The sequence below is a fragment of the Gobius niger genome (genome assembly GCF_951799975.1).
Source record: "Gobius niger genome assembly, chromosome: 6".
In the NCBI taxonomy this organism is placed as follows: domain Eukaryota; kingdom Metazoa; phylum Chordata; class Actinopteri; order Gobiiformes; family Gobiidae; genus Gobius; species Gobius niger.
This window is the reverse complement of record NC_136857.1, coordinates 20,279-34,349: the sequence shown is the minus strand read 5'-3', so window position 1 is coordinate 34,349 and position 14,071 is coordinate 20,279. Positions and strand designations below refer to the sequence as shown.

General features: G+C 39.1%; 1 protein-coding gene across 1 annotated transcript; it reads right to left on the bottom strand.

Moving 5' to 3' along the window:
* Positions 1-7,036: 7,036 nt before the first annotated feature.
* sdf4 (stromal cell derived factor 4) lies at positions 7,037-13,741 on the bottom strand. Its single transcript, XM_079559091.1, has 7 exons — positions 13,731-13,741; positions 11,973-12,289; positions 11,593-11,729; positions 11,368-11,481; positions 10,517-10,675; positions 8,787-8,962; positions 7,037-7,446 (listed from the first exon to the last, which is right to left on the bottom strand). The coding sequence occupies exons 2-7, from the start codon at positions 12,281-12,283 to the stop codon at positions 7,270-7,272; spliced, it is 1,074 nt and encodes a 357-aa protein (XP_079415217.1). The 5' UTR covers positions 12,284-12,289; positions 13,731-13,741; the 3' UTR covers positions 7,037-7,269.
* Positions 13,742-14,071: the final 330 nt, after the last annotated feature.

Genomic DNA, 14,071 nt, shown 5'->3' with positions numbered 1-14,071 from the left:
GTTTGAGGTCCAATGTTTGAAATAAAGCTGCTTTATTTAATTTTCTTGTGTTCTGTTGATTGCTGAATGCAAGATGGTAGTGTGGGCAAAACCTAAAGGTATTTTATGTAGCTTAACTTTTTAAAATGTGAAAATAGTAGGTATAATGGATATTGGTGCGTATTTGACCTTTCAGGGACCCAGTGGCCGTATGAGTGGTTAGCTTTGGGCATTTAATTTCCATCAGTATTATTATAATTATTAGTATTAACATTTCTGGTAAGGTTTCTTTGAATGCTTGACCATCCATCAGCAGTGAAAACCTACCAGCAATCCTAAAACAAAATTGGGATTCCTCTGTGATGGAAAGTGTAGGTGCTGTGTATTCAAACACCCACTGGATTACTGAAAGGTCAAATGCGCACTTTTATTTTTCGCATTGAAACTTTCATAATACATGTCATTAAATATGACCAGGGCTGGTACTGTTGCATTATACCCATGAGGTACAGAGTCCAAGTTTTGATCAGACTAAAAAATAGTATTGATGCCCTTTGCTCCAGGGACGGCATTAAAGGAAGTTACTTTGTTTCAGCTCAAATTTTATATTTATTATATATATATATTTTTTTAATGGAATAAAAAACAATTCGTTTTGTGGCTCTAAATCAGGGGTTCTCAAACTTTTCACACCGTAACCCCCAAAATCACTCAACTTGGGACCTGTTCTATAAAATGTTGTTGGTATTTGTAATTTAAGGTGCAAAACATTCAAAATCTAGTTTACTGAGGTTACTTTTGGTTCTGTATTTTAAATGTAGGTTAAACTGAGCTTATCTGGCTGTTCAGTAACAGGTTTGGCTTTGAGAGTATTTTAGCTTTACTTTGAACATAATGCGATCAAATACTGAATAATCTACAGTATGGGAAGTTGCTCAACAAACATTTTGGCAGGATCCTCGAGTTAGGGGGTACTCCAAGTATAAATGAATTCCCCTACGGGTACATGGGGCAAATAAGTTTGGGAACTGATGACAAATATTTCAGTATCGGTATAAAAATGCAGACAGAACCAAGTTGATCTAAAAAATGAATTAAAATGCATTTATTATGGCATGTCTAAAATAGACTTGAACCCCAATGTGTTTCATTACGGGGACTAACGGAATAATAATTTAAAAAAAAAGTGATATAATAATGTTCCACCAATAGGATTTCTCCACCTGAGGCCGTGTGGGAGCTGGACTCAGGAGGACAGTGACTAAAAAACACCACAAGATGGTGGTGTTACTACCTAAAGCCAACAACAAAAACAGTGCAATAATACAAAGGAGTAGCCTATAAATGATTTAAAAAGGGTGTTTAGTGGCTTGAAGTCTATAAATCCAGAAGGTTTCTCTTGTTTAACAGATACTGAAACTACAACAAAGAGAAACCTTCTCATACGGCTTCAGCCAGGTGGAGAAATCCTATTGGTGGAACATTATATTGTATCACATGTTTGTCCCCCTCATGAAGGCCTGTGGGCTGACATGCGTTGGGGTTCAAGCCTATTTTACACATGCCATAACTAATAAAGGCATTTTAATTCATTTTTGAGAGAGTGCCTTAGTTCTTTCTGCATTTTTATACATGGACCATCCCTTCACCATAGCACCTCTTATACCATAATTTTTCATTCCTGCCTGGAGGTCCATGAAGCACAATCTTTTTTTTTTCTTATTTCAGTATAGGTATTAAAGTATAATAAACGCGTGGAATAAACGCCAGCTCAGAGTCAAAGATCACACCCAGGTTCTTCACCTGTGAGGAAGGATTAAAGACAGTGACTGTAGTTTGGGTAAAAGTCTCTCTCTCAGGGCCGATGATTAACATTTCAGTTTTGTCCTGGTTAAGCTGGAGAAAGTTTTCTGCCATCCAGGATTTGATTCTAAAATGCAGTTAAAAAGTGCATCCATTGGCCTGGTGTCATCAGGAGACATGGAGATGTATAACTGTGCATCATCAGCATAACTGTGAAAATTGCCTCCATGTCTCCTGATGACATCACCAAGAGGAGCATATACAGGTTAAAAAGCACTGGGCCTAAAACTGAACCCTGGGGCACGCTGGCAGTTTCAATAGAGTAATCCAGTGGTTTACTCTTAACTTCAACTGGTGGGTCTTTACAATAAAACGACTGGTGTAGCTTTGATTGTGATTTCAGCTGTATTGGTTTATTCAATGCTTATTTAAAAAAAAAAAACTTAACTTTAACTGCATACAAAAAAAGTAAAACCATGTCTAAACTTCGTGGGTTAATGTCCAATACTACAGCTGTCCTATGCAGGATGAGGCTGCAACTAATTATATGAGGGAAGTGTGCTGACTGAGCACTTGTCTGTCGGGCCAGAAAATTCCCCGTTTTTAAATCCACTAGATCCAAAGGACATTGTTGAATAACTGCAGAGTAATTATTTTCCATTTAGTTATGCAGTGCGTTGTGTGGTTTGGGGTGAGAATGAAACACTGTTCATTATTTATCCCTGATGAATTTTACCTGCAAACTCCAGCTGAACCACAACCCCGTGATCAGTGAGAGGCGGAGTCAAAAGTCAAAATGGTGAGTTTTATTACAACAGCAAACTTGCAGTACATTTATAAAGCTTCATGACATTCTGTTAAGATATTTATTTCACACTGTAAACACGGAGCGCCATAGGTTATTTAAATGATAATGATGGATCCATGCTTTCAGTAGGTTTGCTTTCATGTGCTGCAGTTTAGTCTGAAATCTCCATAAGGAACATTTTAAATGAAGGGCAGGGGGAAACGTTACTCTGATGAGGCTCTATTTTAATAACGAAACAAAGGCAAATATTCACAGTAACACTATAATAACTACACCTCATATAGCCTTAATAAATGATTAAGTCAATGCTTAACCTCTTACCACCCGCCTAAACCGAATGCCTTCTGTCCTCTTTGGCTATAGGCCTGTGTAACACCTCATTTGAAAGCTAAGACCCACAAACTGATCTTGTTCCTCACGTTGTTGCTGTGTTGTGTCACCTTTTTTATGTTTTTTTTGGTCACATTTTAATGTTGTTTTGTCACATTTTGGTTGAGTTTTTGTCACATTTTTGTTGGGTTTACATCCTTGTTTTCTTCTCATTTTTTGTGGCTGTTTTGGTGCTTCTTTCCCCAAGAAGCTTTTTGATTAGGGTAAAGCCAAACTGGAGAAAATGGGATCCGTTCAGGTGGGAAGTTATGGGGTTAATTAATCTTGAATAATTCATTAGTTAAGTGACCTGAACCAAGCATATTTTCTCCTGTTCGGCTTCACCCAAGAGCTTCTTAAAGCGACAAAATAGCAATGAAAACAAGGACCAAAAACTTGACAAAAAAGTGGCAAACGAGCAGCAAAAACATGATTAGAAAGTGAGGAAAAAGCAAAAAAAAAGAGCCAAAAGAAGCCATAAAAGAGCGACAAAAAAGAGACAAAAAAGCAATGAAGAAAGCAACAAAAACATAAGAAAACACAAAAACAAGATAAAAAAATACGAAAGACAGACCAAAAAAAAAGAGACGAAAACAACAAAGATGTGAGGCAAACAGTGACAATGCAACAAAAAAAGGCACGATCAGATATGTAGTTCTTAGCGTTCAAAGAAGGCATTACTCTGACCTATAGGCTGTAAGCTCTCCAGTCAAGAAGCTTTTAGATTTGGGTAAAGCTGAACTGGACAAAAAGCATAGGTTTAAAGAGGTTAATGAATAAGTAGAGTTTGTGAAGAACTAGTCATTATGAGTTAGGCATTAACCGTAGTAAAGAAGTGATTAAGATTTAGTCACACTTAACTAATTTTTTTTTTTTTTTTTAATTGCATCTTATTCATGTTTTTTTTAATGATTTTGTTTAAACTATTTCATCTTTTTAGCTCAATGACTAGTTTGGTTTCACTTGATTTCATTATATTTATTTATTTTTTATTCCTATATTGCCGATTTTATGTGCAGCACTTTGGAAACACCTGTTTATAAACTGTGCTTATGATTAAGTGAGTTAAGTGTTAGTTCATTATTTATTAAGGCTAAATAAGGTGTAGTTATTATAAAGATTTACCAAATTCACAAATACAAGCTATGATTCAGTAAAACATCTGAATAATTTTTTGACATTGAACCTTGAGCCAGTTATTTTATTTCCCCACAATATTCACTCAGGTTTGATTGTAGTCGACCGAAAAAAACATGAATAATATAGTAAGTTTGTGACCAGGTTCAACATTTGTGGTTTTCCTTATTTCCTTACAGCCTCATACAGAGCAACGTTTGTTTGTTCCCACTGAAAGTTTCATACTCGCAAATTCAGAACGTGAAAGGCAACCAATGGAAAATCCCCAGCTTCTACGGACATGGCAGGAGCGTGTAGTAAAGTTATTGTGTAACCAAACGCAAACAGTAAGGCTTTTTATGAGCGCAATATATTAAAACGAATAATCTTTATGACAGAGGACTCTGGTGGGGGAACTAAACGTGCATCCACTGTTAGTGCTGTGACAAGCGCTCTTTTGGCAAACGGTTGTGACGCATTCAGTAAAAGGGCGGCACATTACTGTATATCAGAGAAATCACCAATTCAGAAGAGGCCGATTTTAAAGTTAACATGGCACAAGAAGGCTTTTTTAAACGTTCTTGTTTTAAATTGAAACTAGGTCAAAACGTGAATGCCTTTACTTTTGCCCTTTTACCATAAATATGTTACATTAGCGTCTTTCATCATTTGGACGGTTTGAAATGCCAGTCACTGTGGACGATTATAACATGCTGCTGAATAAAGTGACAAAAAGTTGTGCATTTTTGCTATATATTTCTTTTCCCAGCAGCGTTTCTTTCTTCTCTCATAATATGACGATGAATATTTACAGATATACAGCTAAAAAGAAAAACATTTTGGAGAGCCGAGCAGATCGCTGCCGAACTGCATCGGGAAGAGGAAATTTACAGGTGTTAATTTCTTCATAAAAACACACACACACACGCACACGCACACACACGCACACACACACGCACGCACACACACACACGCGCACACACGCACACACGCACACGCACACGCACACACACACACACACACGCACACACGCGCACACGCACACACGCACACGCACACGCACACACGCACGCACACACACGCACACACACACACGCACACACACACACGCACACACGCACACACAAGTCATTTCTGCCACTTCTTCACGGTCGCATCATACAGCAAAAAAATTGTTTCTGCATTGGTCAAAACGAGTACAATTTGGAATATTCATCTTGGTTTGCGTAGCTTTGACTAGTTTGTATTTACGGGCTAAAAAGATGACTTGCTTTATTACAAACAAAGGTTGCTAAGCAGTCATCTGTACTCTAAAGTTTTGCCATAAATAACTGCTCTCAACAAAAGTCAAAAAGACATGTACCTGCAAACATGGTAAGATAACGAACTGAGCCAGAACAAGTTTGGTGAAGGTTTCTAAACTTAGGAGGAAGGAGACGTACTGGATATGCAAAATGAACATGTGCACATGAACTTTCAGGTACGTTTTGATGAGGATTGAACATTGTAACATTGTAACATGGATTAAAGCTTAAACAGGGTTTCTACAGGTGGCAGCAAGTCAAATGTAATGCTTTTTAATGCCATTTTGTTGCCGAAATACTGTATTTTTAATGCCACAAACACAAAAACTAATTTCATTTGTAAGATTTGTAAACATTCAATCAAACGTTAACGAGGGGAAATAATGATATCCAAAGCTAAATTGGACACAATGGAGAGCAAGAAATGGTTTAAAACTTGTCAGAACTGCTGCTAAATTTGTTTAAGACCATAGTTTTGTGTTTTTGACAAATGCATCAATAAAAATAGTGCAATATCATTGTTGTGGATTACGTCTCTAAAAATATATATATATATATTTTCTAAGAAAATTAGATTTGTTGTCAGTTTGACTCAGGTTTAATGCTTTTAAAGGAACAGGCCACAGTTTTTACATACTGAGATATGTTCTTACCTGAGCTTAGACGAGTTGATACTGTGTCTGTTTTTTGTGTGCGCGCTCAGTAACACAAACATTGTTAGCGTTTAGCCTCTTCCAGCAAAGGTATAGCACTTCGAGTAACTGGACTTCCGCACAGTGATATCGTCAAAGATCTCCATGTGTTATTACGCCTCACAATATAGTTCCCCTTTTTATCCGCTTAGAAAATCAACATGTTTAATTTTGTCTCACGAGACTTGGATTGTGTAAAGGCCAATGGCCGCTTGATTCACGACGACGACGCCAGGGGCCGAAATTGGCCGCCATTGCTGCGGCAGAACAAGCTAATTTTACATTGCATAGCATTGGACTTTAGGCACCAGGCTTTACAGTTGTTTACCTTCTACAGCTAGATATTGCTCCTGTGTGTTAGGCACAATTAAAAGGGACCAGCCTGATTTTCGTAAGAAAAAACTTAGAAATCTCGTATACTAATGAGGCCGGACTGTTAGCGTTGATATGACCGAACTACACGTCACACAAGGGCCGAGTCTACAGTGAAGATCCCAGCCTTATGCTCTTTTTAGGCTCTTTTTTTGTCAAACGGGGAGGAGTGAGTAATGACGGTCTGTTGATAATATGTCTATGGTAAAGGCTCACGTAACGGTGTTTAAATAGGGACAACGTGGAACAGCTTGGTAGCTTCTAACTTCACCCCAGTTTGGGGCTATACCTTTGCTGGGAGAGGCTAAACACCAACAACATGTTCGTGACTGAGGGCACGCACAAAGACCAGACAGGTCGTCTAAGGTAAGAACATATCTCAGCATGTAAAAACGGTGGCCTGTTCCTTTAATGACTTTTATGGCCTTCATTTTGCCATATTTAACACTGTTTTAACATGCCCTGTGGAAACCATGTTAAAACAGTTTGTTGGACGCAGCACTGTTCACTTCCTTCACATCTTTCCATTTAAAAAAAATAAAAAAGAAAGAAATTGGTCCTGTAGGTAAATAAAAAATAGTCAAATCTACTCCAAACTGCACTGAGAGCAGAGACGGGCGACGGGATAATTTACTTTTCCATAAGATTTCCATTAACAACATTCTTTTGTCCCAATGCCAACACTAATATCGGATTTCTAGTAGTCGAGCTGCACATGTTCCGCGTTTAATTTTCCGAAAAGTATTGATGAGAGTAGTAGTAAAGAGCCCAAGAAACGAGCAGTAATCACACCAGATGCTTCGTGACACCCTTCACCCCGTTTGCATCAGAACTCCTCGTGCACATTTCTAGCGTAGTCCATGAGTTTGCTGCCTGTGAAGTACTCGCTGTATTTTAAAATCTCGTCCAGCTCCAGATTGTGGTTCTGGTTCTCGTCTGCCACCGCGATCATCTGCTTGGCTTCGTTCAGGGCGTTGTGTTCGTTCATGGGGTCCATATACTCCTGCGCAGAATGAGAATAAAGAAGGCTTAAAGTGTGTGTCTAATTAACAACAATATCCAGGAAATACAGATCTGTGCACTTCAGCAGTAGAAGAAGAAATGTCCAGATTTATGCAAAACTACTAACAGTACTCCGGGAAGATATCGACCCACACTAAGAATCAGAAGTGGGAGTAAGTCACTAAATGCAAGTCTTGAGTCAAGTCCAAGTCGTGAATCCAAGTCCTAAGTAAGTCCAAGTCGATCGGTCATGGGGTCAAGTCATAACGTTTGTCAAGTCAAGTCTTTCTTTAGCCGGCAAGTCACCTCAAGTCACAAACACCAGCGTGTCGACTTTTCAAAATGTGTTTAACCTTGAAAATAACAAGTGCTTTCTCAAGATATAGCGATTTTTAAAATTTAGGCTAAACTTTTTAAAATCTCATCTGGATTTGGATTTAAAGTCTAATTAATATTTAATCGGCACAAAATTCAAAATATATATATTTTAAATGCTCCAGTCTATGTACAAAATTACTGGGAGAGCTTTTTAAAGAAGGGGACCCGGGGGGCCGACTTAAGAAAGAGTCTTTTAAACATGAGCTGCTTTTCCCTGCAGTCTGAAATATAAATATAAAATAATATTTTATTTTTGTTTCTGGCAGTTTTTCTGTCAGTGGTTCCCCTGTGCTGCCCCAGCCCCTGTATACTCGGATTCGCCCCTGCTCAAAGTAGATTCTGCGTAGCCTTCAGTCCCGCTGTCACTGGGCTGTGGCAGATGCGCAAAATAACCTCTAAATGCTGTAAACTTTGTGTGAACGCCTTAAAACATCGAAAAGCCCCAAGATTCCTGTTGATTAATCAGCTCTGACATGGTGGTTCTGGAGGCTCCGTCTGCGTTGTAGGTCCAGCCCATCGTTTCACACGTTTTCCTGTCCGTAAATCTCCTCCTCTTCACTGTCTTTACAAAACTTTTAATGCATCCAAAGAAACACGTGTTTCCTCCTGCCTTTTCGCGTTGTATTGATTAGACGCTCCGCCGGGAAACCGAACACCATGTGGATAATCACCATAATGTAAACAAAGATGCGCCGCTTTTACGAAATCAATCCTGATCTTTCGACAGTTTCACTCAGATAAATAATAACTATAAAGTCTCAGCGAGTCATTGAGAGCCATTGGCCTCAAGTCCAACTTAAGTCTCGAGTTACAAACAGCAAGTCCCAAGTCGAGTCAAGTCTTTTTAGAGCTTTGGTCAAGTAAGTCTCAAGTCTCGAAAATTGCAAGTCATTTGACTGGAGTCTCCCACCTCTGCTAAGAATGAAACTGAACTGACATGTATAAGTTATAACTGAGACACACCTCCAGCTCCTCCATGGTCACGATGCCGTCGTGGTTTGCGTCCATAATTTCCTCGAACTCCTTCTTCCTCTCTCTGACCCAGTCGTCGTCGATGTCCTGCGCCTGCTGGTTCTCCACGGTGCCCGTGGGCAGAGAGATGAACTCGGACAGCGTCAGCTTCTTATCACTGTCTTGGTCTGCAGGGGCAAAAGCAGGTCGTTTACATTGTGCTGTGATGTTGAGTACAGACAATAACAAGTGTTTGTGTCTGGTGGAGCAGTGGTGGGACTTGATTACATTCTTTTAATCGAGTTAATTGAGGCCTTTGTAATTAATTCATCGCATTCAAACAATTTATTTTGAGATTGTATTCATTTTTAAAGGTATATTTTGAATGCTTCTTTGTATTCTCCTACATTTTAACTTATTTGAAATGATCACACAGGCCTCACATCTCCACTTCAAACACTTCAAAGACAATCGCAGTTTGAATTATTTTAAAGAGTGATCTTTTTAAATCATTTTATGTCGACTTAACTGTGTGAATAAACAAGTTTGACAGAAAAAAATGTTTTTGGCTTTCTTTTCCTGCAGGAAAAAGGAAACTAAAAAAGTGCCTGTGCCATAAGTGTGATTCATTTCGATTAAAGTACAAAGTAACTCTTGCCCCGAAAGGCCATAAGCGCCACAGCAGGTGTCGTAGCATAATTATGGTTCTTTACTCATTAATTGTCCGTGAGAGTAAATCCTACGCTGACAGAAAAGACAAAGGGACAAGGGGATATTGTGCATCCAGTTACACAATGGAGATATTTTTTTTCACTCAAACTTGGCTGTAAAAACTGTTTAAGTGACGCTAACCCGCAATTAGCTTTGCCCACTAGCCTGTTAGCTTCTTCTTCGTGATTCCATTAGTGTGTACTGGGTCTCTGGGTCGGAGCAGGGAAAGCTGAAATTGTTGTTTTCTGGCAGATACACCAGGGGGAGATGAAAGACCCTCCAATCATCCCATAAACACACAGTATTACCCCCAGAAGGACTACGAAAAGGATGTATTCAGGTAAACAAGTTACTTAGTACTGCTTTAATACTTTTAATCCCACTTTTACCTTTTGTAATTAATTAATTGAGCCATTTATGATCGCAACACAAAATACAATGTTGCCATTTAGCGTAAAATACAATTTGATTGTGACATGTTAATGAACATACACAGACTAATGCTGGAACTATTGAGTTCTATTAGAGGCAACTGATTGACGGCACAGCTTTTATTCTTTTCAGTGAGATGTGCTCATGGTTTTCACTGGAGAAAAAAGGAACAGATTGTGAGAATACATAATATTCAACACAAAATCCAACCTTTGGGAAAGTTGTAGCCTGTCAGCCGAACACCAGCCGTTTATCAAGATGTGATTTCACATTATCCTCTATAGAGAAGTATGTACTTTAGTACCACAGAGAAGACACTAATCAAATCACTGACAAATCAGAGGAGGCAGTATACTATACTATAATACTTCATCCTTACAAATATTAAGCCTCATATTGAGTTGTGGATAGTGTCTGAGCTCGTCTGGCCTCGCTCTGCTGCGAATACTAAACTAAACTGATAACAGGATGTTGTGACCTGCTCTGTCTTTAACTACAACGAGCGTCTCTGTCTGCCTCAGCCCAAATACATGTAGATAACATGTTATCAGTCTGCTCCCCTCCGAACACACAAGGCCACAGATTAAGAAGTGAAATACCCAGGTCCCTGACGATCTCTTTGACCATGTACTTGAGCATCCCACGGCTGTGCTCCGGGTGCAGGAAGGACAGGAACTCCTCCTCGTTCAGCAGCTGGTCGCCTGGAGGGTTATCGGCCTGAAACCAGCGGTCCTTCAGGCTCTCCAGCACATCCTGCGCTGTGGAGGCAGAGAGGTGGCAAATTACACTTAAAACTCAGTGCCGGGGTTTTCATTTGGCATTTTTATTTCAGTAATTCCTGAATCTACCTGCTAATACAGTATGTATGGATGATCTCATTAGATTTTGTACTTTAAATATCTGTGAATTTTATGCTTTGAAATCGATTACTCATGTCTGATATTCAGGATCTTTGGTTTCAGTTTTGTAAATTTACACTTTGACTTTGAGGTTGAAAAAAGGCTGCACATACTGTAGAATAGGGGATAAGGGGAATTTGCTATTAAAGATTTTTAGATTGACAAAAAATATATCCTGAATATTTAAAAAAATTGAAATTTAAACAGTTACGTAGAAAAATGTGACTGAAAAGCAAAAACAAAACACTTTTCTTAGCGTTCATAAAAATTCTAAACATTAAATTTGGAATCTGATGAAACACACATCAGTATGTGTCTCTTATATTATTTATTCACCTGCTCATGTATCTTTCTTTGGCTTTGTTTACTGTGCTGAACTCTGTTTCTATGTAGAACTTTGTGGAACTCAGATGTTCAAATAAAAAACATGAATTGAAATGAATTGAAATGGTACTTCCATGAGAAACTATTATCATTTGTGCCACGGACACTGATCCTGGCGTATTTATCCAACCACGTGTATTGCAAACATTACTAAACTTAATTCTTACTGTCGTCATCCAGTTTGAGGTCTTCATTATTCTTTATTTTCTCGGCCACTTCCTTCTCATTGAAGCCTTTGCTCGCCAGGAACTTGATTCTGTATTCATCCCAAGTCACGTGACCTGCAAGATCAGATGAAGAAAATAAATAAATTGCCAATAAATGTTAACTGCTCATCATTGAAAGTTTGAAACTGTGTTTGAATATGTTTTCCTTGTGCTCATGTCTCTCACCGTCTCCGTCCGGGTCGACTGCGTGGAAACTGTTCTTGTTCTCCATCGTTGCCTCCTGAAAGTGCTCCTCCGTCTTCTCCATGATCCAGCGCTGCATTTCTTTAGCACTGATGCTCCGGTCCTTGTTGAAATCAACTCTGCAAAGGTGAACAAGTGTTAGGAAAACTACTGTTATCTGTTGTATCTTTAGTGGACTGTTAAAGCTTCAGCCTAAATGAATACACTATACTATATTATTTATTTCAGAAAACAATAATATAACACATCAAAATTAATATAACGTACATATTAATAAGACACCGATAAAAGGTAAATTGAGAACTAAAATGTCAAATGCACTTCCCCAAATGTCTGGACATTATAAAGTCATTCGTTCTTACTTTGTGAAGATTTCGATGAGCTTCTTGCGGTTCCTCCTGGGCTCTGAATCCTCCTCAAACTCCTCCATGTCCTTCCCCAGAAACACCTCCTGATGGAAGTCCTTGTTCAGGTGCCCGTCCATCTCCATCTTGACCCCGTTCAGGTGATCTGGGGGAAGAATCTCGTTCTCGTCTTTGCTGACCGGAGTCTTCTCTTTGGCGGCGGACATGTTGGCAGGACGAGCGTTCACAATCAAAGAGTGGAAGAGCAGACAGACGAGCAGAGAGAGGGACAGCAGGTTTCTGCGCCACATCTTTCTCCAAATGGCCATCGCGTCCTGGAAACACAGATATTTGTTTGTATTTATTCCAATAGACGAAAAGCACAAGTGAAACACAGTCTCTTCAAGGTAATGCCTTCAAGGAGGAGACTGCGGAATCCACGGGCCAGGTCCAGTCGACTGAAGAACAGTATCATACACCAGGCTATCAAGAAGCTGAACTCCCTCCCTTCCCTGCCCTCCCTGTGCATCCCTCCTTTACTGCCAACCCCCGCTCCACGACCAGGACAAGAGAATGAACTTCTTCAATTTATTTGAATTGACGACTCAAATGTTTTTTTATTCCCTAAAAAAACAGAATCTTTTCAAGTCTGTTAAACTTAGAACTACTTGCAAAAAGATGTACTTTTTGAGATTATTATTCTTAAAGGCACATTGCGTAACATTATGGACTATACATTGGCCATCAACATTGATGATTCCATTGTTCCAAGTTGCAAGTGTGGTTTTCTGGCCAGAGACTTAACACTTGTATTACCCCCAGAGGGACAACGGAAAGGACTTATTAAGGTAAAACAAGTTCCTTAGTATTAAAACATGCCATACAAATGTCCGATCAGAGAGTTAGGATTTGGGTTCGGAACGGCAAACGTCAAGCAAGTTCTGTTTCACTCACTGATTTTACAAATAGTTTCAGAAACCAGACGTTCTTGGCTTTCAAATGAGGCGTCACACTGGCATATCGGCTGAAACCTCTCCAGTCGACACGCTTTGATATTTTTATGCATAATTGGAGAAAACAAGTCTGACCCTAAACCTAAACCCAAGATGACACAGTGTAACCGGCACAACCAAGGTCCAACAAATGAGTCCTCAAAGCAAAAATCTTTATAGACAGAACAATTTGCTTTGATCCCCAATGGTTAAATTGCTTTTTGTCATAATTTGGCTACACAACATACAATACTAGGCAAAGAAGGTTCAGGCAAGAGAATGAATGACTGGGTAAAGTCATCAAATTAACATCCTGGCTGTCAAACTGTTAATCTATTACTCACGTCAGAAGAAGAGGAAGAAAGCAACAGAGATGACGTAAACTGCAGAGTATTTCAAAATACCCAAGTATTCAGAGGAATCCACTTACTCACGCTCTTACTGGCAACTCGTTTACGTTTACGTGACAGCTGAAACACGAGCGTTTAAAACTTCGACTCAGTGAATGATTTACCAGTGGAACATATGATGTTTTATTGCTAACTGACTGTTGACATAGCTATCCAAATGTTAGCATAACTTCCCTGATACAGACCTGCGTTATGAGGTTCAAAGCTGTCAGTTCCTGTGTACGTGGCTCTACCGCCGAAATGCCGATAAAATCACGAAATCAAACAAAATCCGCACACAGCAAACGTACTATAGATAGACAAACCTCCAGTCTAGTCCTCGATTTAATTCATTTGCGCATTAAATTGACTCCAGAGCTGAAAAGCTAGCTTACCTGCCTCTCTGCTGCTGCTGACGTTTGGAAAGTTGATCCGATTCACACGCACTTTTCCGGTACGGATTTTCAAAATAAATGTTATTGTAATATCAGTCTTATTTTTGGTTTTTCATTATTGTTTTCAGACTTAAATTTACAGAATTCAGATAATATTCCAACATTTAGTTACTTTATTTAAGTATAGAATTCCAAAGTCCCGCCCCTTGCGGTCCTGTTGCTCCGGAAGCAAAAAATCCCTGTCTACACGACCGTCGATTTTACAGAAATTAAAATATTAAGAGTTAAATGTCAGCGCAAAAGCTAATCAGCTCTGTAGCAATTCGTAACCATAAAATGTT